At 39.3% G+C, this 24,094-nt stretch overlaps 1 protein-coding gene across 1 annotated transcript; it reads left to right on the top strand.

Annotated features, from left to right (window-relative positions):
• The first annotated feature begins 1,453 nt into the window (after positions 1–1,453).
• tm9sf2 (transmembrane 9 superfamily member 2) lies at positions 1,454–23,283 on the top strand. The gene is made up of 17 exons (XM_049601200.1): positions 1,454–1,702; positions 3,516–3,583; positions 4,442–4,535; positions 6,022–6,149; positions 10,122–10,251; positions 10,924–11,048; positions 13,274–13,385; positions 14,546–14,625; positions 15,784–15,892; positions 16,129–16,261; positions 17,908–18,027; positions 18,132–18,189; positions 18,330–18,489; positions 19,578–19,729; positions 20,605–20,716; positions 21,394–21,565; positions 22,753–23,283. The coding sequence occupies exons 1-17, from the start codon at positions 1,586–1,588 to the stop codon at positions 22,818–22,820; spliced, it is 1,938 nt and encodes a 645-aa protein (XP_049457157.1). The 5' UTR covers positions 1,454–1,585; the 3' UTR covers positions 22,821–23,283.
• The last annotated feature ends 811 nt before the right edge of the window (positions 23,284–24,094 follow it).

Here is a 24,094-nt window from a genome sequence, read left to right as displayed (position 1 = left end):
GTCCCTATCAAATAAAATAAAGAAAAGAAGAAAATCAATGTGTACCAATCACCCGCCGGAGCTGCCAACCAGTAATTTCCTCGTCTGGGCACACACTTCTTTGAATACACAGACACCTTGCACACATTCACATTCACATTCCATTTCACTATACATTTCAGAGATATCCAGTTAATGCTCTTTTCATGTCACATGCTAAGTGGGAAACTTCTCAGTATAAAACATGAATGAGCAAATGTTAATGGAATTTCTTGGTGGATTTAATCTTTAGATTTTGATGTTGTGGATATGATTTTTTTCCCCTGCAAGTTGATACTTGCAGCAGCAAACTCTTAAAGCCCCAATCAGCTTATAATGCACAGAAGAATTCAAAAACCTTGGTGTGATGGAATTCCACTGGGAAACAGTTTTGACAGAGCAGTTAAAGAACACCACCTTGTGGACAACAGTTGGATGTTATCTTTTCACGTCTGTTTAGAAGTCTCTGGTAAATAATGATGGAAAGTAAAAGGACAACAGATCAATTTGAGAGCACCTCATTCATCTTTGCCATAATGGCCCTGATGATCACAGCACTTTGAAAGATGTAAGTAACATTCTGAGAAAACCCCATATTTACATTGCATCATTCACAAGTGATGTGTTATGACCCAGATGCTCAGGACGAGACTGTATCACGCCCCTGCACTCTTGAAGTCAAGGGTGTATGTTTCCTTTGAATACTGGGCAGGGGGGAGGTTGGGATCCTCCCCTCAAAAATTTGAGTGTTAAATACCTAATGTCCTAATGTCTTCTTTTTTTGCATCCATTGTTGCCTTTTCTGTATCACTTTATGGCCCGGGTAGCCCTAGTGTAACCCATGTGGGGTCCACTTGGGTAACCCCAACCATGTGGGCAGCTGGCATGGGGCCATTACAGAACCCATGGAAAACCCCATATAGGGTCCATTTTCAGCCCATTTACTACTTACATGGACCCCACATACAAATGCTGGCTGGGGCCCATGCATGGAGCATATAATAACATGAACATAGCATGTCATTCACTTTCAAACATTCCAATTTCTGCACGTCTGTTGGTCATTTGGACATAGGCTACATTATTTACTCACCTCCTTATAACATTATTCTCTGGATAATGCAGTCTGAACAAAATTAATTGCTGAGATTAATTCTTGTGCACAAATTTCACAAGAAATATCATTGTCAGAGGAAGAAAAACATAGGCCTATATCTCATTTACATCAATTCCAAAAATGAATTAAATTGATTTTAAAATGTTATAATTATAGAATTGATTGTTGTTGTTGTTGTTGTTGTTGTTGTTGTTGTTTTTGCTGTTGTTGTAGCTGCTATTATTATTTTTATTTTTATTATATTATATTAAGATGAAGAATAGTATAATGTGATCCATGATCCCACAATGCTCCGCTTCACTTAGCAGGACTTCCGGCATGTGACGTGTCTGCCTGCTGCAGAACCGGATGCTGGTGGCTGTCCAGTGTGGATGTCAGATGCAGTGTAAGCTGCCAAGAGGAGCGAGTTAACAGCCTAACCTTTTGAGCAGAAGACTGGCCGGTGTTGAGATGTTGCGGTGGCTGCTTGGAGCTGCGCTGCTGACTCGAGCGGCCAGCTTCTACCTCCCGGGTCTGGCGCCCGTGAGCTTCTGTGAGCCCGGAAAAGACCAAGTTCCAGACTGCAAGGTAAACATAAGATGTCACATCACCTGTGTAGCTGCCACATGTTACAACAAAGATAACTCAATAACCATTTTAGAGTGAACCCAATAATTAAATAGACAAGGCGTATTTGAATGCAGTCGGTGAGTCAGTTCTCTATAAACAGCTGCCTGTTATGTATGTGTGTTTGCTAACGTTAGCAAAACAAACAGCACAGCTACGTGAACAGAGGCTATGATAACTAACCTTGATAGCAGCTAGCTGTAACGTTATAGCTAGCAATAATTAACCCTAACGTTACCTCAGAGTAACTCCGTTAGTCCGGACATTACACTTATAACAAATACGGTGCCCCTAGTGCCTCGAAAGGTGATATTTTAGCAACCTATAACCACTGGTTCTTTTAGCAACTTATACGCATAACATACTTAACGTAGATCTCAGGTCCCTATATTCCTCAACTCAGTATTCTCCTAAAGAGATAATTCAGTCTTTTTGAAAAAAAATATTTTTTAAGGTAATTATCTCAAGACAGTACATTACACATACAGTAGATGTCTGTCGGCACACCCCCAGTTTGGAGAAGCAGGCTGTAGTCTGACATGGAGGCTAAGCAATGTAAGTTACTGCTGTGAATAGGAGTCAGCAACAAAACATATGTTAGCCATCTAAGAAAAGCAATATCAGTCAATGTGTACACTCTGTTGAGAATAGTTTCACTGCTTTACTTTACTGTCAGAAAGTGGGGAAAAATTAAGTCAGTATCGCTCTCTTCAAAGCCAGACTCCATCAAAAATAGTAGTTTAACATTGCTGAACACAGGATCCTCTGGTCTACCACTGCCTCCAACAGTTATTTTGTTTGTGTTCTGGTGTGACTTCAGCGTTTGAACGAGTTAGTTCAGATTCAGCAAAGTCCGCTATAACACAAATTGTGTAACTGATCAAAGTGGCTTTAGACCAACAGGTCCCGTGTGAGCGTGTTAAAATTACTGTTTTCCTGCTTTCCCTTTGGATGAGCTCTCTGACGAAAAGGTAAAGCGGTGAAAATACTCCTAGTATAGCATCAGTATCCTGATACTGATTTTTTAAGGTGGATTTTTTTAGATGGCTAAAACACATTTTGATGTTGATCCCCATCCACAGCAGTACATTGCTTAGTTTCCGTATCAGCCTGCTTCTCAAAACTGGGGGTGTGCCGACAGACATCTACTGAACACACTGACTGTGGTTATACATACATATAGAGAAACAAAAATCCTTTTTGTCTCCCAGGGATTATCTCTGTCCATCCCAAACACATTTTCTGTCAGCCGTGGGATGCTGGGATGCCGTTAGTCTTACTTCTTTAGGATGATGCTGTAATAGTAGCATAAAATGAACAGAGGGAGACAATTAAATCTTCAGTCTTTTCTGATACAGCATGATTTAGTTTTCCTTTGCGTCCACTGCCTTTGTAATGTAGAAGGAGCTTGAATTTTTGTGCCACATGAAACTCCTTGGAGACCCAGTGCATTTACAGGGGGCCTGTGGCATGAATATTGTCTAGAAAAAGCATTTAATCCCTTGCACTTTGTCATGATTTTTTTATTTATCCAAATTAAAAACAGACAAACAAACACAATTCCTTACTTATTTGAAGAATCCAGATCATTGTCTCTGGCAAAGACACACTGTTGTTGACGTTTTAAAGTGTCGTTTCAGTGTCATCACCAAAAGACTTCAAAATGAAAACCAACCAATCAAGAATTAATGTCTAACAACAAGAAAATGAAAACCTGATAGGAGCGTTCCTACTGTCTTCCTAATATGCGTCTCTCTGCTTTGTTTTCTTCTAGTCAATCATTGAGCTGTTTGTGAACAGGCTGGATTCAGTGGAGTCTGTTCTTCCTTATGAATATACTGCGTAAGTGCCAATGCATAACACTGTAGCACTGTGTTATTTCTCTGAAGGATTTTTTTCATTTAATCCCTTTCTGACTTATTCCCTCAGGCTGCACAGCAGGCCTCACTGTGCTTTGTTATTGACCAAATTCATCTAAGAATTGTTGTTGTTGCAGTTTAAAGCTGAAGTTGATTGTGGGATAAATATTGAATCAATTTATCCATTTAATGCAAAATCTGCAACAGAGGTATCCGTCATGCTATAATAAGTTGATAACTTTTTTTTTAATTCATACCAAATTTAATGTTAACCAGATATAATTTATTCTGGTTATGAAAATCATTATTTTGCATGATTGGATGTGAATGAGACCCTGGCCCTTCCTTAAATAAAATATAAAAACCCCAAACACCACACACACGCACACATAAAGAAAGCATTTCAGACTCAAACACAGGTCTGTTTTTCGTGTTAAATTGTAGTATGTTTAGTTACATGTATATGTATTATTGTTCTATTCTTAAACTGGTAATTGGATAGTGAAACATTCCTACTTATCATATAGTGATGTCAGAATGGGTATTCATTTAATAACAGTTGCTGGAAAGTGTTGAAAACATGAAATCATGATTAAAAGTTTGAGCCCATGAACAACGGCGCAGCAGTAGTTGTTTTGTTTCATTAAGTGGGGTCTAGTTTCACACAGAATTCAGCAGAGAGCGTCTTCTTTTTATCTGGTCAGAGTTCTCTTCATCATCTGGAAACTGTTGGCTGAGATACCAAGTTACTAATTGCAGTATTCGATGGGGAATTGAGGTGTTGTGCAGTGTTGTGTATTCTGCCCCAAACACTTCGGACAGTTGTGTCCTGTTTGTGCAGGTTTGACTTCTGCTCAGAGAAAACAATGAAACGTCCTTCAGAGAATCTGGGCCAGGTCCTTTTTGGAGAGAGGATTGAACCCTCACCATACAAGGTAACACACATTTTCAGCAACTCTCACTCACGCAAACGCATTCACATTAACAAACATTGAAACACTGACTCAGTCACACTGTTGAGGTGAAATTGTATTGTCTGTGCAGGGTCTGTTAGAATGAATTCTTTCAGTGGCTGTGTTTGCAAACACAAATAGACACAAATTGCAGTTGTTCGCAAATGCAACCTCATATTTAGGCCAGGTAGAGAAAAGTAGATTCAAGAAAAAAAAGCAGAGTAAAAGCAGAGCCACACAAAACTGTTTGCATACTTTCAAAGACACATGTCACATTGTCAAATAATAAGTTTCAGAAACAGTTCTCATAGAAATCAAAATAAATTACACATAGAAAATATTTGTAATATCTGAAAAAGTGGTTAATCCTGCATTATATGACAAACCTGTACAAGATTCAATAGACTTCCATGTCCAACATGTCATGTTAACTATTTCCAGGGCTCCAGAGTTTGACCATATTTTTTTTGCCTTTTTTTATGGTGAAGATAGATCACCAAAGTCCCTACCAAAGGGATTGTGTCTGTCTTTAACACTTGCACTACTGTCTGTTCAAAATAAATACATGCACATAATAACAATAGTAGATTTGTTACAGAGCACAGAGCATTGATAAAAGATGAACCAGTGGAAGAGATGGAACAGAGCGGAAACATATCTGGCATGTGTTAAGCAGTTGGGCAGCTGGGTGCGTCACATGCTGTGGATGGAGTTGGATGAAGTTGTTTACAGTCGAGAGAGCCACTAAATAAATAGGTTAAATGTTTATTGTAACTGTTGTTATGCTTGGGCCATAATTATATTAACAAACAGAGTATGATGTTTCCTATTAGGCTAGTATCTATTTTGCATCTCTTCATACCCATGTGGAATTTCACCGGGGTATGTGGTATATGACAGTATTTGTGTGTGGCACCCCCCATCGATCAGTGACTGCACTACGTTGCTCGAGCTTTCTTGCCATTTTAACTCTCATAAAAAACAAAATGAACTCACAAAATGTCAGCAATTAACCCTTCATTCTCCAGATTGGATGTGAAAATGAGCTGTTTCCCCTGCGGTCTCTCTGCTTTTGCAGGCACAACACAGGCCAGCTGTTTTCAGTCTTGATATGTTATCCCCACCACTTGCAGTCAGCTCAACTGCCTCTTCAACCAGAATGATCTCTGGTGACATGTGCTGTGCACTAAATGCAAAACATCCTCATTACAGCCTCTCCAGTATGAGGTTATTAGAAAAATGAGCATCTGTATTTTTGACTGTATTGAAAATCATACCATAGAGATTTCTAAATACCCTTGTATTTCGTAATACCGTGATACCGCCCAAGCCTATTTCCCATTATGAGTAGATTATTAGTAAGCTTATAAACATGGCACTACTGTTGTCTTCATTGTACAGTAGAGAATGAGAACCCAGTTGTTACAGTGCCATAGTACAAACATACTAACTGTGTCTTGTGTGTCAGTTTGAGTTTAAGAAACCTGCGGTGTGTCAGAAGGTGTGCACCAGAACCTACGACACCAACAACCCATCAGACAAAGCCAAACTGAACTTCCTCAAGAAAGCCATGTTACTCAACTACCAGCATCACTGGTATGTATGATTCACTGACATATAAAGTGAAAGAAAATGCAACCAGATGCTCAGTGTCATGCGGAAAACTTGTACGTCTAGTCGATCTTCACTTAGATGAGTAATAAAACAAACTCACTGAGCCTCAGTTGTTTTTATATTAATATATTTTAATTACAAAAGAAAAATCTGACGTCAGAGAAGATCTGGGTACAGCCTGTTTGTATGGACATAGTCACACCAAAAACTTGAATATATACATATAGAATTCTGTGTAGTCATGTTACCTGGGAGGAAGCAATACTACATTTGGCTTCAAAGTCACTTTATGTGGAGCAGCTTAAGTTTGAAAGTCAACATTATTTTATGCAAAGTCCAAAACAATGGAAATATTGTCCCAACTCTCAGGGAGGCAACAATTACAGTTTCGGAGCAAGTGAAAATGTTCACAGGAAGTGTGAATTGGCTCAGTTGTCTGCAGAACTAACAAGCATTCAGTGTCAGAAATGGAATGTAAACAACCAAAGGGAGTAGTAATGGATGTGTAGTGTTCCTGTGTTTGTGTGTGTTATCAGCTAGTCTGCACAATAAGTTCCAGATCACATGGTTAAGCATGAGACACAGTCATGGGAATATAAGGGGCATAGTGTGAGTTGGTAAACAATTCATTAGACAAGGTACTCGTACTGCAATAGCGCAGCCCTCTGGATTAAAGTAGATTGAGGCTACTAGCTCAAGAAAGATGCAAGATGCAGCTAAAGCTGTCCCTGTTTTAGCCCAGAATTGAAAATCGCACAATTTGAACAAAGATGACAACAGATCAGTGGCCAAAAGTATGCAATAACTTTTCCAACTAAGCTGCTTGAAATAATTTTCCGTCAAGAATATAGAAAGTCACAGCAGTGAAAGCCTACATGAAAAGCTCACTGGATAATTTAAAGAAACTAGAATGAATTGCTCAGTGGAATGAGATTTGATATCAGCATTTGATGCAGGCTCGATCAATAGAATTCCAACAACAACCACAATTATAGCTGCTGCGCAGCAATGGTCAGGGCCGGGCAATTTTAGGCAAAATTAGCCAATTCTGAGCAACACACACACTAAAACAAAGCATATCACAACATAGAAGTTACATCATATAATTATGGCATGCCCTTCAAATTGTGGATGAGTGGCTGAAGTGATCAGACTCATAATATACAAAGGAAAGAAAAAACTCAAGAACAAGAAAGTAAGTAACATTAACTGCTAGCAATTATGAACAAACTGGCCTGATCTAGCTTAAAGCTAAACATTATCCATGGTGACAAAGATGAAAACATTTTTTGAAATGTAAAAGTAGCTATTGGATAGACTCTGCATATTGACTGATAGCTAAGCCAAATAAACAGGGAAAAGAGACAAGGGATAACAGGGAAAAGTGTTGATAAAGAGTATTTGTCTCTCCGCAAAACTGCCTGGATCATAATTATTTTAACCTTGGTAGTCTCTAATCCACATAGCATGATGCCTGAACATAGGACTTTCACATTAGAATGTCCGTTCTGCCTTAGCTGAGGCTTGAACTCATGACTTCTGAGACTGAGGTCCATCTTCTATCTCACTGAGCTAATTGGCAAGTGACAGTTCATGTGTGGCTTCACAAATTGACTAAGCCAAGCATCAGGGTGCCAGACAGTAGCTATCCATGCCATGGAAAAGCAAATTTCAGAGTGAAAGTTCCAAAGCTGTAGCACATATGGTTGATTTGTTATGAATTTTCAAACTTTTGAAATTTAGAGGCTTGCTGTAGCGCCACCATCAGGACTATTGTCTTGTGATCTCAGTTGAGGACATCTGGCATGGGACTGGACTAGGCTTGTACCAGTTTGAAAATTTTCCAACCGGTTTGATTTAAAGCCAAATATCTAACCGAACCGATATATCAAATTATATACCTAATTTTACCAATGGGGGTCACATTTGAGCTATTTTTTCCCAATAAAAGCCTATTGTAGGTGTAATGCGCTGCCAATCCACTAGGTGGCGATGATGCTGTATTGACCGCCAATACAAACAATGTTACACAAGAAGAAGAAGAAGAAGAAGAAGAAGCAGCAGAAGGTCACTTCTCTCTCAGCAGCAGCAGACAGCTGAGGGGAGCTGCAGAGTCTGCAGTCTGCGGAGCCTCTGAGACAAACGAAACAAAACACTTGTACGCTCCTCCACTTCATTTAAAAACATATATAAACCTTATTAACTTGTCATAATGCATGTTTCAGTGCAAGATAAGTTGAATATAGTCCCTTGACACGCCGATGATGTGAAAAGCCCCCCCGCAGTTTATCCAGTTGACATGAATTAAACCGGATGGACCTCTTAAACCGGACAGAACCGGTTAAACCGGAAATCGGCACAAGCCTAGACTGGACCTTTATGAAAAGTTTTGGTAGATTTCTCATATGGAAACTCCCAAACAGAAATGTCACATGTAGCTTCACAAATTGACGAAGCCGGTCACCTGTGTGCAAGACAGCAGCTGTTAGTGTGTAAAGGCAGATTTCAAACGGCTGTCAAAAATTCAGTTATTAAGACAAAAATCCAAAAATACACAAATTGCATCTAGACAGCATGGAGATGTTATTAATTTGTTTTTAACAATGATTTATTGGCTCCATAAGTGAAAAACTGATGTTTAAAAATGCCATTTTTGCATTGACTCCAATTGTTCGCATAGAGCGAAATTCAAAATGCTGTCAAAAATTCAGTTTTTGAGATAAAATTCTGATATTCTCCAGACATCATCTACCATGACTCCAAAATTGCCATTTTTTTAATGAACATTGAAAATGTATTTAGCAAGAATTTGCAGGTATATGTTTACAATACTGTTTACAGTCAAACATTTTGATGCACTGTAGGCTCAATTTTCGATAAATCAAAAATCTGTGTGGATCGTTTGTGTAGGACAGTCTGAAGATGCTCTGTAGCAAGTTTGGTGTCAATTGAGCAAAAATTGTGGGAGGAGATAGGTTTAAGAAGTTTTACAGTTTTTGAAAAAAAACAGAGTGATGGACTTCATAATTTGCAATAGGTTTAAATGTACAAAAAATTCTTCAGTACTGGGGCTACATTTTGGTGAAAGTTGCAAATCTGTAGCACATATGGTTGATTTGTTTTGAATTTTCAAAATTTTGAAATTTAGAGGCTTGCTATAGTGCCACCATCAGGACTATTGGCCTGTTTTTGCAGCTGAGGCAATCTGGCATGGGACTGGACCTTTGTGCAAAGGTTGGTGGTTTTTCGCGCATGGGAAGTATGATTTCCTCGGAAGAAGAAAGAAGAAGAAGAAGAACATGCAGCAAAACAAAAGGGTCCTGGCAGCTTAGGCTGCCCGGCCCCTAATAAGAGGGTTCACAAGTTTTTATACATTTAAAGCATTTACAAGGCTGCATTGTTAACACTTCCAGCACGTTTGCATTGTCCCTTTACGCCCCTTAAAAGTGCTTCTTTTTGCCACTCACAGGCTCAGATTGTTATGAGTGTCTATTAAGAGTACTGAAAGGATCCCTGCATAGAAAGACCTTTTTGTTAAAGACCACAGTCTTTTTTGTTTGACAAGCTCCAAAATTACTATCGTCAAACCCACTGGACAGTAGGTTTGTCACCAACTTGGTTGAAATAAATCCTTAATTTACTCAGTTAGATGTGGAAATTGAATGGCTCTATACATGCTAAACTTATTGTTTATTAAAACAGAGTCTCGTGGGTTTGTCGATGGCGGTTTCAGAGTGTTTCTGGTTAAACAAAGAATGATCTAATGCTTTAGATTAGATCTAATTTTAGCCATATTAGACACTGCTTATCATTTAAAACAGTGCCTTCATTTCGTTGAAAATAAATAGCTGTGCTGTTGTAATTGTACACTGTGGACATTAGTGAAATTCACAGGCTTTTGGTTGCGTGCGTGTGTGTGTGTGTGTGTGTGTGTGTGTGCGTGTGTGTGTGTAGGATTGTGGATAACATGCCAGTCACCTGGTGTTATGATGTTGAAGATGGACAGAAGTTCTGTAATCCTGGTTTCCCTATTGGCTGTTATGTCACAGAAGGAGGTCGACCTAAAGATGCCTGCGTTGTCAATGTGAGTGTGTCACACATGGACGCAAGTCCTCTTTAACAGTAAAGTCAAATTTTTCATCATTCAAGCATACTCTTGAAAGGCCAGTAAGTCATGAAATTCAATTCCTTATAGAAATGATCAGTGAGCTCTGATACATCAACATCAGTGAGATGTTGACACTGTTGGCAGCCACTGACTACTATACCACTGGTGTTTTAAGGCCAGTATGCATAGAATTTTGATGTGAGTGTAGTATCCGTCAAACTATTTACATGGCATACGTTTTTGTTCAGGATGCGCCAATTTTAAAAGTCTGGGCCAATACCGATAATGATACTTGGTTAAAATAACAATTTTGCTGATAGCCGATGCAGATGTTTTATATTGAGTGACTGTCACCTTATTTGCAGATAGGCTGTTGGCAGTCAACAAGGGGAATATTAGCCGATACCAAAGTTCAGCTTTTTAGAAACCAAGTTAATCCCAAAGGAAATTCAGTGTTTGTGTGTCAGATTTGCTGGGGGTTAAAAGCAGGGTCAGCAGCATGCATCACTGTCTGCCACAATCTTTTTTTAATACAAGTGCCTGTCTGTGAGTCAGAACGATTCATATCCTACACATGGATATAACTGTAAAATTACATTATTCCCCTGTCAATGCTTTGAACCTCTGGGTCTTGGTTTTGTTTTCCAGTCTAACTTTAATGAAAAGGATGCTTTTTACATCTTTAACCATGTGGACATCGACATCTATTACCACATCGTTGAGCATGAACAGCTGGGAGCACGGTTGGTTGCTGCCAAGATTGAACCCAAAAGGTAATAAATTATAACTACAGTTTAGCTAATATGGAGCTTTCTGTGATAGGGAGCTGCACTGAATCAGTGACTTTACATTAAGTAAGTTAATTTATTATTCATCAACTGCCACACATTCCTGTCATACTGATGCCACCATTATAATGCATATTGTTATGCACTTGTTTTGTTCCATTTTTCTGAAACTCGTACTGATGATATTATTTCAGTGTTTCATTTTTTTAAAACTTGTTCATTAGATGTGTCCTGGAGCTACACACTGAAGAATTTCACAACACCTTGTGCTATGTATTACTGTATATGTGACAAATTGATTTGATTTGCTCTAGTCAAAATGCAGTGCCAGTATTTTAGCTTAGTATGTTGTTTGGGGTTTATTTTTATACCTCTGCCCGACGATAGCAATGCCCACAATGGTTTCGGGTTGTTCCTTTGTCCCTCCGACCCTCTGTCCCATTCTCATGAATGCAAATCAATAACACCTTGAGGAAATTTCTTAAAAATTGCCACAAATGTTCACTTGGACTCAAAGAAGAGGTGACTACATTTTGGGGTTCATAGGCTAAAGGTCAAGATTGTTGTGACCTCACCTGCCTCATTCTCATAAATGCAATATCTCAAGAATGCCTTGAGGGAATTTTTTTTCAAATTTGGCACATACGTTCCCCTGGACTCAAGTATGAAGTGATTAGATTTTGGAGGTCAAAGTCAAGGTCACTGTGATCTTGCATCCATCTCATCTTGTGAACGTGTTAGTGTTTAAGAGCACTTTGAGAGAATTTCTATGAATTTGGCACAAACATCCACTTTGAGACAAGGATGAACTAAATTGAATTTGCTGGTCAAATGTCAGTCAGTACGTTTACATGCAGCTTGAGAAAATCGAATTATTGGTTTAGTCCGACTGAAACCGGACTTTTAAATGCATGTAAACAGCTTAGTCCGACTGAAATTGGACTATCCATGGCTCAGCTAACACATCTAGATAATTGGATTGAAAATCGAGCTATTGCTGCATGTATCCACTTCTGCACATGCACCACTTTTTCTTTTGCGGGCTTTCACCCAGAAGAAGAAGGAGATGACGTAGCAGCAGTGCAGTAACTCCCAGAAAAACAAACAAACAAACAAACAAACAAACACCATGGCGACCGAGAAGCAGAAGATGCACTTCTAGATGGACGAGGAAACTACATTCATACTCTGACAGCTAAAGGAGCTAAACATTTTGAAGATTATGGATGGAAGGAAAAACGTGAAATGTGGATTTATTTAAAAAAGATTCTGAACAAGAACTGGAACTAGTTCAGTGCGCACTATATTAAAAAGGACACAGCGCCGCCTATCGAGGCGGAGTCAGACTTACTACAGTAGGTCAGAAATTAGACTTTCTCTTCTGGATGTATATTCAGACAAGATGAGAAGTCCGACTTGACTGATTAGCCGGGCTATGAGCTTAGCTTGACTACTGTGTGCATGTAAACATACTGACTGTAACCTTGCATCAGTCTCCATCTCATTTTGTGAATTTCATGATATCTCTATACAGCATTGAGGAAATTTCCCTAAATTTAACACAAACGTACACTTGGACTGAGGAATGAACTGATTAGGATTTGGTGGTTGATGGAATTCTTAAACTAATGTCTTTTAAACATATTTTTGGGGCATTTTTGCCTTTAATTGATAGGACAGCTAAGTGTGAAAGGGGGAGAGAGAGAGATAGGGAATGACATACAGCAAAGGGCCACAGGCTGGAGTCGAATTCGGGCGGCTGCGGCAACAGCCTTGTACATGTCTTTTAGGATAAAATGTTAAAGTGATAACATTTTATATCCAAAAGGTCAAAGGTCAACTTCACTGTAAAGTCATAATCTCATGTGAAAACACTTTTCTGGCCATAATGTAATGCCATAAGGGGAGACATTTGGTCAGATACTGAAATTGTGACACTAATCTTAGGTGCCCACTTTGAAACTGTGCTGATTGTATAGATTTTCTGTGCTGTTGGGGGAAGATGTGTGTGTGAATCATCCATGTTTTCACAGACAGACAATGCTGTCCATTGGTATGAAAATCATCTAAACTAGTAGAATAGTGTGGTATCAATTTGTGTTCTTGAAGAGATTCTGCCTGCACTGTGATTGGTTCTTAATATGTAAATAAGATAACTGGTGGACTCTACTACTTTAATCAGTTTCCTTTGTCTCTCTCTCTTTGTCCAGCTTTGAAAACCCTAATGATGAAAGCCCTGATTGCTCTGGAGGGCCAAAGTTCCTGAAAAGCTCACATGCAGGAGTGTTCAAGATCCCATACACCTACTCTGTGAAATTTGTGGTTAGTACTATCGTATCATCACTGTGTGGCTAATCCTGTATCAATGTTTTGTGAGCCTCTAAAGAAGACCTGGGCTAGAAACTGAAAATGGACTGATCCTGGGAATTGGAAGAAGTGAAAAACCTGATCCAACTCATGTAGTTATGCTGGATTAAGACTTTTCACATGTAAAATATAAAGAACAGCGTAGTGAAAAAATGTTGGTTTTTTTTGGATTCCCAACTAAGAGCCATACCTTACACCTGGCACACAGTGCAGTGCATTGCTATCTGCAGACTGACATAATTGTCATTTTCACAGCCAGCACCCACATTGCTTAAGTAGCACATGTACTTGCGCCTAATTGTGTGCCCATTGGCGAATACGTCTTAAAATGAGGTTTGGTCAGGTGCATTGTTGGTGTATGCTATTATTTTCTTGCTATTTAAAGGGCACATTATTTAGATCGTTAGATGTGCCTACAGGTTCACAATGTGCGTACTAGGTGTGGGAATCACAGAAGAATCCACAATATGATATTATATTGTTGCAATATGCTGAGTATTGTGATAAAATATATTGTGATAATTGCAATTACCTTTTTTCACCTGTTCATTATGTCCCCAAAGGAAAACTTAGTCAACGTCTGTTTTATCTAATAAAATAAAGTTTTTGATCTGTTCTTTTCACTTCAGCCATTTTGCAGCAGCACCAAAATGTATCTAGTGGACTAAAAAGGCAATTTATTATATTATTCTTGTTAGCTACCTAAAGCTTAATATGTATTTTTGACATTAATAGTTTAAATAAAAACAAACGATATTTGGCACCGTGTGATGAACTGATGTCGCCACGCAAATATATCGCAATACTATGTTGTATCAATTTTTTTCCCCATCCCAGTGTCTATACACTCGCTTGTTAAACACACAGGGATGTGTGGATGAGTTGTGGGTGGGTGAAATAATACATAATGAATAAGAGAAAATATTAATGTCATTTTCTAATATGTGAACATAGCAGAGACCAGAGCAGAGCTGCTGTGCGACTCCACATTAAGAGAGATGGTGTGTACATTTAGGCACAAGCAGCAGCATAACATTATTTATTAGATCAGCAGCTTATAAAGCAATGTAACTGCATAAACAGAGAGGTGTGTGTATGTGTGTCTGTGTGTTTAGGAAGACAAGAATATTCGCTGGGCATCTAGGTGGGACTACATCCTGGAGTCAATGCCTCACACCAACATCCAGTGGTTCAGGTAAGACACACACACACACACACACACACACACACACACACACACACACACACACACACACACACATAAGCATACATTGATTTGACAATAATTTTGGGCCAGAATTTGCTGCTCATGTATAATGAATTTAATAATTTTTTTTTTTCCCAAAAAATATTGTGTTTGTGAGACAGTGATGTTTGAAAGTTTATTAACAACAATAGTTATTTAAGCAGTAATCAGATTACACTTAAAGATTCGCAGGAAAAAAAATTAGGGCTGGGCATTATATGAAGTTTTTGAGGTATATCAATATATTTTCAAGATATAGAATAAGACGGGGCGTCGGTGGCTTAGTGGTAGAGCAGGCGCCCCATGTACAAGGCTGTTGCCGCAGCCCGGGTTCAAGTCCAGCCTGTGGCCCTTTGCTGCATGTCATACCCCGTCTCTCTCCCACCTTCACACTTAACTGTCCTGTCCATTAAAGGCAAAAAATGTCCCCAAAAAATCTTAAAAAAAAAAAAGATATAGGATGAGACAATACTGTTTGTATCAATATAGTTTGATTATGGTTTAAATAATCCATGTCCTCTGTACAATGTGCCGCTGTTAGCACATCTTCTCTCTCACACTCTCCATGCAACCCTCCCTCACTCACTTACAGGTTCTCCTGCGACATGGAGGAAGACACAGTGCTGATTCTCTACTTTAATCAGTCTGTTAATCAGTGTATTCGGGGCTGTGTAGTGTGACATAGGCCTACATGTTACATGCACATGCTAGGCAAAAATCATTCTGTACAATGAATGTAATTACTGCAGTAGGACCTGTGCAATATAGCTTTGCGCTGCATGTGAGAGAGACAAAGCTGTTTGTTTGTTTGAGGTGAGGATTTGATTGTAAGGTGAATCGATAGCGCTTTATTCTGCCTGGTGGCTGTAATCCATCGTGCAATAGTTAGATGGCACATGGATGTGGTTGACAGATTTGTTTTATAAAAATGCAGCCCAGTAACGATACAGACATTTCATACACCAAATGTTACGTGGACATGCTGTGTGCATGAATAATGATAGGTAAGTACAGACATTTAGAACAATGTCTGCATTTTTTCATTACTATAGTCATTTAAAAGTAATAACTAATTTGATTTCGCTGTTTGTTTTTTTTAATCCCCAGCATTATGAACTCATTGGTGATTGTGTTGTTCTTGTCTGGAATGGTCGCCATGATCATGCTGAGGACTCTGCATAAAGATATTGCCAGATACAATCAGATGGACTCTGTGGTGAGTATCTGTCTGTGTGGTTCAAAGCAGCAGTTCTGAGCTGAATTGGAGCTGTATTCTAGAAATTTGTCAATAAGTTTTTGGTTACGCAACCAACTTCATACTTTCTATCACATGAAAAATACTAATATTGTAAGGCAGTCATGGAACTACTGGAACATGACACAATGTCTGCTAGACATTAGTGGTCCAGCTGTTTTGTTCTCATCATATCTGCTCATCTGTCTTGTTCTTAGGAGGATGCTCAGGAGGAATTTGGGTGGAAGTTGGTCCATGGAGATGTTTTCCGACCTCCCAGGAAGGGAATGCTGCTGTCTGTTTTCCTTGGCTCTGGAACCCAGATCTTCATTATGACCTTTGTCACCCTTTGTACGTATGTTTTATCTTTGTTTTGTTTTTTTGAGATTGTTGTGTAGAATTAGTCATAGATGCAAACTAGTGCCATCCTATAGCGGCAGTGCCAGATAGATAAGTTTGTTGCTTTTGACATGTCATGAGCTTTTTTTTCCTCTATCCACTCTTTATACCTGTCATATCCATTCGATTATTAATGTTGCCTGACTCCTTGCCTTTCCCGACTAAAAAGAGTGTAAAATTGCACAAACATCTTATTTACCTGCCTTTCTCTCCTTAGAACAACTCAAGAAGCACTTATGTTGTGCTCTCTCAGCAATAACAGATCTTGTACATTATTTGTATCAGTTATGCTAGCACAGTGCCCGCTCAAAACATACCTGTTCTTATACCTGCTTGCAGTCTTCTTGAGAACCACTCATACAGACAACTTTGCACTGGACACTGTGCAAATGTAATGCTATTGCATTTCCTTCAGGTGTGACCATAAAACCAAAGCACAGCTGATCCTCTGGCATGTTCACAACTCCATCAGCAAAAGATCTGTAATGTAAATCACAAACCACAAGAACATAATAACACAAAGCAGAAGACAATTCATCATATATCTACATCGTATGAAAGTGGAAAAAGAACCAGTTCTTTGTATGATTTTAGGGAGATTAATAGGGGTTTGTTTTCACCAAATAAAGCAAGTCACCAAAGGCACCAAACCAGTGCAGGCAAAGAATATAACTCAGTTCACCGGTGCGACATTGCATTCCATGCAGTATGCCAACATCACAATATGACCTGATACTTCACAAAACTCAACAACACCTCAATATTTTCGAAAAAACACAATAACATATTCGAAAACATAAATTGACAAAACTGAAAACACATCTTTTCCGAAAACACAACATTTTAGAAAATAACATTTAAGAAAATACAGCATTTTTGAAATCACCACATTTCAGAAACAGAAAAGGCAGGGACAAAAATTCATGAAAGAATAACTGGACAGACCTCAAGTCAATTCAGAGTTTAATCAAGATTTGTCAACAATACTTGAAGGAAACCCTCATGGATGAGCTTACTGGCCATCTTGATCTTATTGACTGACAGTTCATCCAGGAAAGTTTAATACTGATTTAAGCTTTAGAAGTAATCCAACTTTGAGTCACGTAATATCGTCTATGGGAAAAAGGAATAGAACTGTTACTTTAGGAACCAGGAATACAAAATAGCCCCTCCCACGTTGCAACTTTATAAAGACAAAGACATAAACATTTGGGCCTGTAGTATTCCACGATACATCCGTGGCCAGTCAGCCCATCTGTGGGCGTTTCATTCAGTAAAATATTGCTTTATAATCTTGATAAAACTCTGAATTGACTTGGCTTCTCTCCCATCATCAAGAATTGTTGTCTCAACCTTTTCCATTTTGTGAAATGCTGTGTTTTGTGTTCTGTTGTGTTTTGTCCAACCTTGTTTTGCTCTGCCCAATAAAGCAGTATCAGCTAATATTTAAACAGGTTTTTGTGTAACAGATTTTTTAACCCTCATATTAATATTGGTTGCAGTCTAATGTAGTCATTGTCAGAGGGACTCTGTAACTGACTTACTTAACCTAACTTCAAATGTATGAAATGTAATAATGCGATCTCCCCCCTCTCCAGTCTTTGCCTGTCTTGGGTTCCTCTCTCCGGCGAACCGCGGGGCTTTGATGACATGTGCTGTTGTTCTCTGGGTTCTTCTGGGAACTCCTGCTGGATATGTGGCTGCTCGACTCTACAAATGTAAGTGACCAAGATACAGGGAAGTGTTTTATGTTGGATATCCAGTTTGATTAGATGTATATAAATCCTTGTCTCCTTTCTCTTTGTGTTTGGTTAAATGTCAGCTTTTGGAGGAGAGAAGTGGAAGACCAATGTTCTGCTGACAGCCTTCCTCTGTCCTGGGTAAGACTGTTAAGGCTGGCTTGGACATCAAACATTATAATGGACACAGTGCCAGAGTAGAAGTTTACTGCATGAGAAAGACGCCACCACTCTCTCTCTCATTAACTCCTTCATCTAACATCCTTTCTGTCTCTGCTCAGGGTGGTATTTGCAGATTTCTTTGTGATGAACTTGATCCTGTGGGGTGAAGGCTCTTCAGCAGCGATGCCATTTGGGACCCTGGTAGCCATATTGGCTCTTTGGTTCTGTATCTCAGTGCCTCTTACCTTTATAGGAGCATACTTTGGCTTCAAGAAAGCAGTAAGTAAAAATAAACGTACATCTATTCATACCTTACACATTCTGTAATTGTTGGTATACATGTCATGCCAGTGACTTGCAGAAAATGTGTGTTGTCACAGTGTCATACAGTTATGTACATTAAGTACTCAAGTTTAAAAATAACCAACTGTGGAAAAAATACAATACACCACCATTTCTAAGTTAATTGCTGGAAGAGTCTGTAGCTTGGTCAGGCACTGACTACATTTGCATGCCAGTGTTTCCACAGGATTAGGGTGTATGTGTGGCTGTTGTCGACAACACAGGTCGGGGTGGGAGGAAGAGAAGAGCAACTGCCTTTGTGTCCCTTTGTTTCATTCTGTGTCCCATCTCTAAATTTGGAGGTTTTTGTGGGTCCATGAATGTAACGCAGGCAGAGCTCTCCATGACTTCTTTCTTTCCTCGGCAGCAGTTTGTGACTGGCAGGGTGGATAATTTGTCTGTTGATCTGATCCGAGCTTATAGATCAGCTTGATGGATGAGAGGAGCAACTGCTGAGAGTGAATGCAAACTTTTAGACCCAGCAGAATGAAAGTTCACTTTTCACTTTCAACATGCCCAACGTTTTGCTGCTCTGTCTCTACCCAGAGTCTGACAGTGCAGTGCTATGAACAACAGAAGAAGCCATGTGTCTCAAACTGCAGTAAAAAGCCCACTGAGACAAATAATTTGAATACTGAACACAGGTCCATGTCCAATGCTTCTAAAACTTATATAATATGAGCAAATCTTACATGTCTTAATCAGAAAATGCTACATTCAGAAAAAAGCTGGAATATACAAATGGAGTAAGCTGTGAAATGACCTGTATCATATTCAGAAGAATATTGGAATAACAGTGTGCATTTTAAACATAGTCACTGTCTGTGTTACGTTCAGTGTCATCATGATGGATTCAATTCTTCCTCCCCTCTTAACTAAATTAAGTAAACCAATGTGGTTCACATTATAAAACTTAATATATGTGTCATTTTAAAATTATGTTTATGAGATAGTATTTCAGGGTGTGCCTATCTGAATATTGTGTTTGATTCTCTCTGTCTCCCTGCTGTGACTGATTGTTAAAGGGTATTGAGCACCCAGTACGGACCAATCAGATCCCTCGTCAAGTCCCAGAGCAGTCATTCTACACAAAGCCTTTTCCTGGTATCATCATGGGAGGAATTCTGCCCTTTGGATGTATATTTATTCAGCTGTTCTTCATATTAAACTCCATCTGGTAAGAATGAAGACTAAGCAGTAATTTATAGAAGTCAGAATACATCTTGCAAGCTCAGTTTTTGCAACTAATTTAAATATGGAAAGCTGAGAATCAGCTCAGCCCTACTCAGTCAGAGCTGTGGGGAGTCTTTAAATGATGGTGGGGCTCATTTGTTTCGTACTGTTCTCCTCAAGTGTCTGTCCGTACTTGTTGTTTTGATTATAATGGGCCATACTGCATATATCTTTTTGTTCATAACTATTTTGGCAGATACAATTTGACCAAGTTGAGTAAAAGGGAGGGATATCTTAATTAGCTGTATTTTTGTATTACTGAAAATATGGTAGCAGACTGACAATAACATGCAATCCATCCAGTGATGCATTTAATCTATCTTCATTCATTCATTCGTCTTCTAACTGCTTCATCCTCTTGAGGGTTGCGGGGGGGGCTGGAGCCTATCCCAGCTGACATCGGGCGAGAGGCAGGGTACACCCTGGACAGGTCGCCAGACTATCGCAGGGCTGACACATAGAGACAAACAACCATTCACACTCACATTCAGAGTTATCAATTAGCCTAGTCCCCAATCTGCATGTCTTTGGACTGTGGGAAGAAGCCGGAGTGCCCGGAGAGAACTCACGCTGACACGGGGAGAACATGCAAACTCCGCACAGAAGGGCTCCCACGCCTGGGATCGAACCGGCAACCCTCTTGCTGTGAGGCGAGAGTGCTAACCACCACACCACCGTGCCGCCCTTAATCTATCTTGTCCTTAAATTTGTTTAATTTAATTATTTATTTATTTATTCTTCCTTTTGTAACTTAACATGTTCGAAATAAAGCCTTCAAACAAACAAACAATCAATCACATGTCTCTGCCTGTTCCCCAGGTCCCATCAGATGTACTACATGTTTGGCTTCCTCTTCCTTGTCTTCATTATCCTGGTTATCACCTGCTCTGAGGCCACCATCCTGCTCTGCTACTTCCACTTATGTGCTGAGGTGAACAGCATGGTCAATTCAGTACCTTAAAGAAGCCATATACCACATTCACAACATATCTATGATTCTGAGTCTGCACACGGTTCTCAACATGGAGTGTGGCTCAGCCAGTGGCTAGCAGGTAGTGGTGCTAACTCAATAAAGAGTGCTAACAACGACAACAGTGCTGACAGAACTAACGGCATTACCAAGGATAAAAAGGAGGGTGTGCGCTAAGCTTCTGGGATGACGCTGTCCAGTGGAACCGTAGTGATAAGCTAGCCAGTGGGACACACACATTCACTAACATGCACACACGGCCTTACCACACAAACTTACCAAAATAAACCGCAGAGAAGCTTGGATTACAACAGACACAGAGGGAGCGTGACTCTCACTCCACTGTATCTTTACATAACAAATAGTGGTTTGCTGCTGTATTAATGCTCTGAACGTCACATACAGCTCCTCTAAAATGATCAGCTTTTTGTTTCAGGGAACATCAGCAATTAATTTTATAATTGACCAGTACTGTGTATAAAAGTACTATTACCACAGATTATACCATTGCAGCAAAAAATACTTGTTCCATAGGTGTGCAGGTGTTTAACAGCATGACTGTGGACTCCACAATAGCTCTTTTAAACCCTTCAGTCAGGGCCTCAATCTACAAAACTTTGCCTTTCTTCTTTTCACAGGACTACCATTGGCAGTGGCGTTCCTTCCTGACCAGCGGCTTCACTGCTGTCTATTTCCTGGTTTATGCCATTCATTACTTCTTCTCTAAGCTGCAAATCACTGGACTAGCCAGCACCATCCTGTACTTTGGATACACCATGATCATGGCCCTCATCTTTTTCTTATTCACTGGTAGGTATGAGATAAGGGTTGATGTATTTTTCCATTTGGGATTGCTATGGTCACCATCTTTCTCATGCACACATCTACAAAATTGATTATTTTTGAAGGTCAAAGGTAGGATCTCAGTTTAGATTGCGGAAACTCTTGCCATCAAGGATAGAGGAATTTAAATTTGACTATTATTATTACTATTTATGGCATTTTAGATGATTAGTCAATGTTCTTGATTTATTGATGATATATCACAGTATAAAAGTTTCTGAGGGCAGAGGGTATCAGATCTATTTTATCTGCAGACTTAAATCATTTTTAGCCTAAAGCATGGTCCATCAAACATTGTCGGCAGAACAGTTACATATTGATACCCTGAAATTAATATGGTGAACGTGCTGGTAAATAGTTGCCTGTTAAGAGTGGTGTTCATACAGACTGTATGAAATAATGTATGTAGCTACCATGACCATATTTGGATAAGAGGGTGGAGCTGTGGAGGAGTGAGTGATAGATCAGACTCACAGACTGTGGTATCACCTTGCAGATGGCAACCGGCCCTGTTTTTAGATCAACATTACTTTAAGCCTTAATAAAATGTAAATGAATGAGTGATATAAAAAATCCCCCCATGTACTGTCGTCATTAATGTTGTAATCCACAATAGAGAATGAAAATGTTTTTTTGTACTGGGCTGTAAGCATGCTAACTTTTGCTGTACAGTTGGGGCATTTTAATATTGCTATCTATGGGCAGTGACTCTGTTTTCGAGCCAGCCTCAAGTGGCCATTTGATGAACTGCAGTTTTTGGCCTTTAGCACTGGCTTAATTTTTCAGCCTTAGAGGTTTTTGCTTGTAATTAAGAAAATCAACTTAACACTGCCATCAAACCCAAGTCCAATATTTACTCTACCTTTAGCTCTGGTTTGGTCTCCACCATCTCCTGTGGAAAATATCTGTCTCTTTAGCTGCTAAATGCGCCGCTCACCAGCTTGTCTCTAAATTTCTCCATCTACTGTTTGGTGCTGAGCGATAGTGTGCAGTGTGCATATGCAAACAGATGTTTAAAGGCATCTCTACATCCATTTCTGTCTAACTGTGGGAGTGGAACTAAAACAGAACTGTGTGTGTACAGTATTTCACCTTGATGTTGTGCAATGAGTGACTAATGTAGCTCTAAGTAAAGGTGTTTTGTCTGTCCACAGGTTCAATCGGCTTCTTTGCCTGTTTCTGGTTTGTCACCAAGATCTACAGTGTGGTCAAAGTGGACTAAAGGATCCAAATACACAACAGACTATTTATATGGCTAGAGGGTGCTTTCTCCCATTAACCTCTGGAACATTCAGCACTGTCTAATTTAACTGAACATTACAATCTGAACCTTCACCTCTTCATTTCTTCAAGCAAGAGGACTCTCTTCCTCCAACAGACGACTATTTTCTTTGTTTGTGTGCCTAAAATGTTTCTGTGTGAGCATGTGTACACTGGGTTGTAATTTTGAACATACAGTATATATCTGCATATAATCTGAATGAAATTAATCATAACTCATACAAGCCTTTTTCCAGTATCTGACACAGAAAGTGGGTTCATTCCATGCCACAGTCACACAGTTCAGCGACCTGCTGCTGGACTGTCCATTTTAGGTTTCTTTCATGATCCATGCACTCTGTGTTTGCAGATGTAGTTTGGAACTTGTAGTCAGACAAATAAAGCTGTGAGGGTTTGCTTCTTAACAGCTCTGGTTGTGTTAAAATTATGCACAAGTCACCATTTTTCACATTGCACAGTGTCTCCCAGAATTTGTCTTCATGCACTTTTCAGCACCAAAAATGTCAAAATGGTTCCATATGGTTGTTCAATTCCTAAGGCCCCTCCAAGTGCAGCAGAGAAATGCAGCAAAGTTAGTTTGAATTTGAGGGTCACAGGGCGCACCATTGTGTAGCTCACCTGGTGGTGCATGCACCCCATGTACTGACACCACGTTTCCAAAGCGAAGTGACATGCTGTGACAAGTTAACGTACTGCTGGTTGGGTCCTTGGCTCTCTGCTCGCTCTTTCAAACAGGAACAATATGGGAGTCTGCTCATTAACTTGCTGTTATTACATCGAAACAATCCACAAAGATGTATTTATGAAACATTTGAGATAGAAAATAGACAATTTAACTACATCGCCTAGTTTGACAGCTTGGTCCAAGTTTTGTAAGTCATCCACAAAAGGTAGGAATCATCAGAGGATTCACGATACTATATTATCATGATACATAAGTCACTATACAATATTATTGTGAATTTAAGTATGTTGCAATGTGCCGAGTATGGCAATAAAATATGTTGCAATTTATTATTCATTCTTTTTTTTTCAACTGTAAATTATGTCCCCAAAGGAAAACTGTATCAACATCTGTTTTATCTAATAAGATAAAGTTTTCAGTCTGTTCATCTCCCATCATTTTCTTGCAGCAGCAAAATGTATCTAGCGGACTGAAAAAACTATTGATTATATTGTTCCTGTAGGCTACCTAATAATTAATTTGTATTTGTC

The sequence above is a fragment of the Epinephelus fuscoguttatus genome, linkage group LG16, assembly GCF_011397635.1.
Source record: "Epinephelus fuscoguttatus linkage group LG16, E.fuscoguttatus.final_Chr_v1".
NCBI classification, from domain to species: Eukaryota; Metazoa; Chordata; class Actinopteri; order Perciformes; family Serranidae; genus Epinephelus; species Epinephelus fuscoguttatus.
The sequence above is the reverse complement of the archived record's forward strand: the minus strand, read 5'-3'. Positions and strand labels throughout refer to the sequence as shown.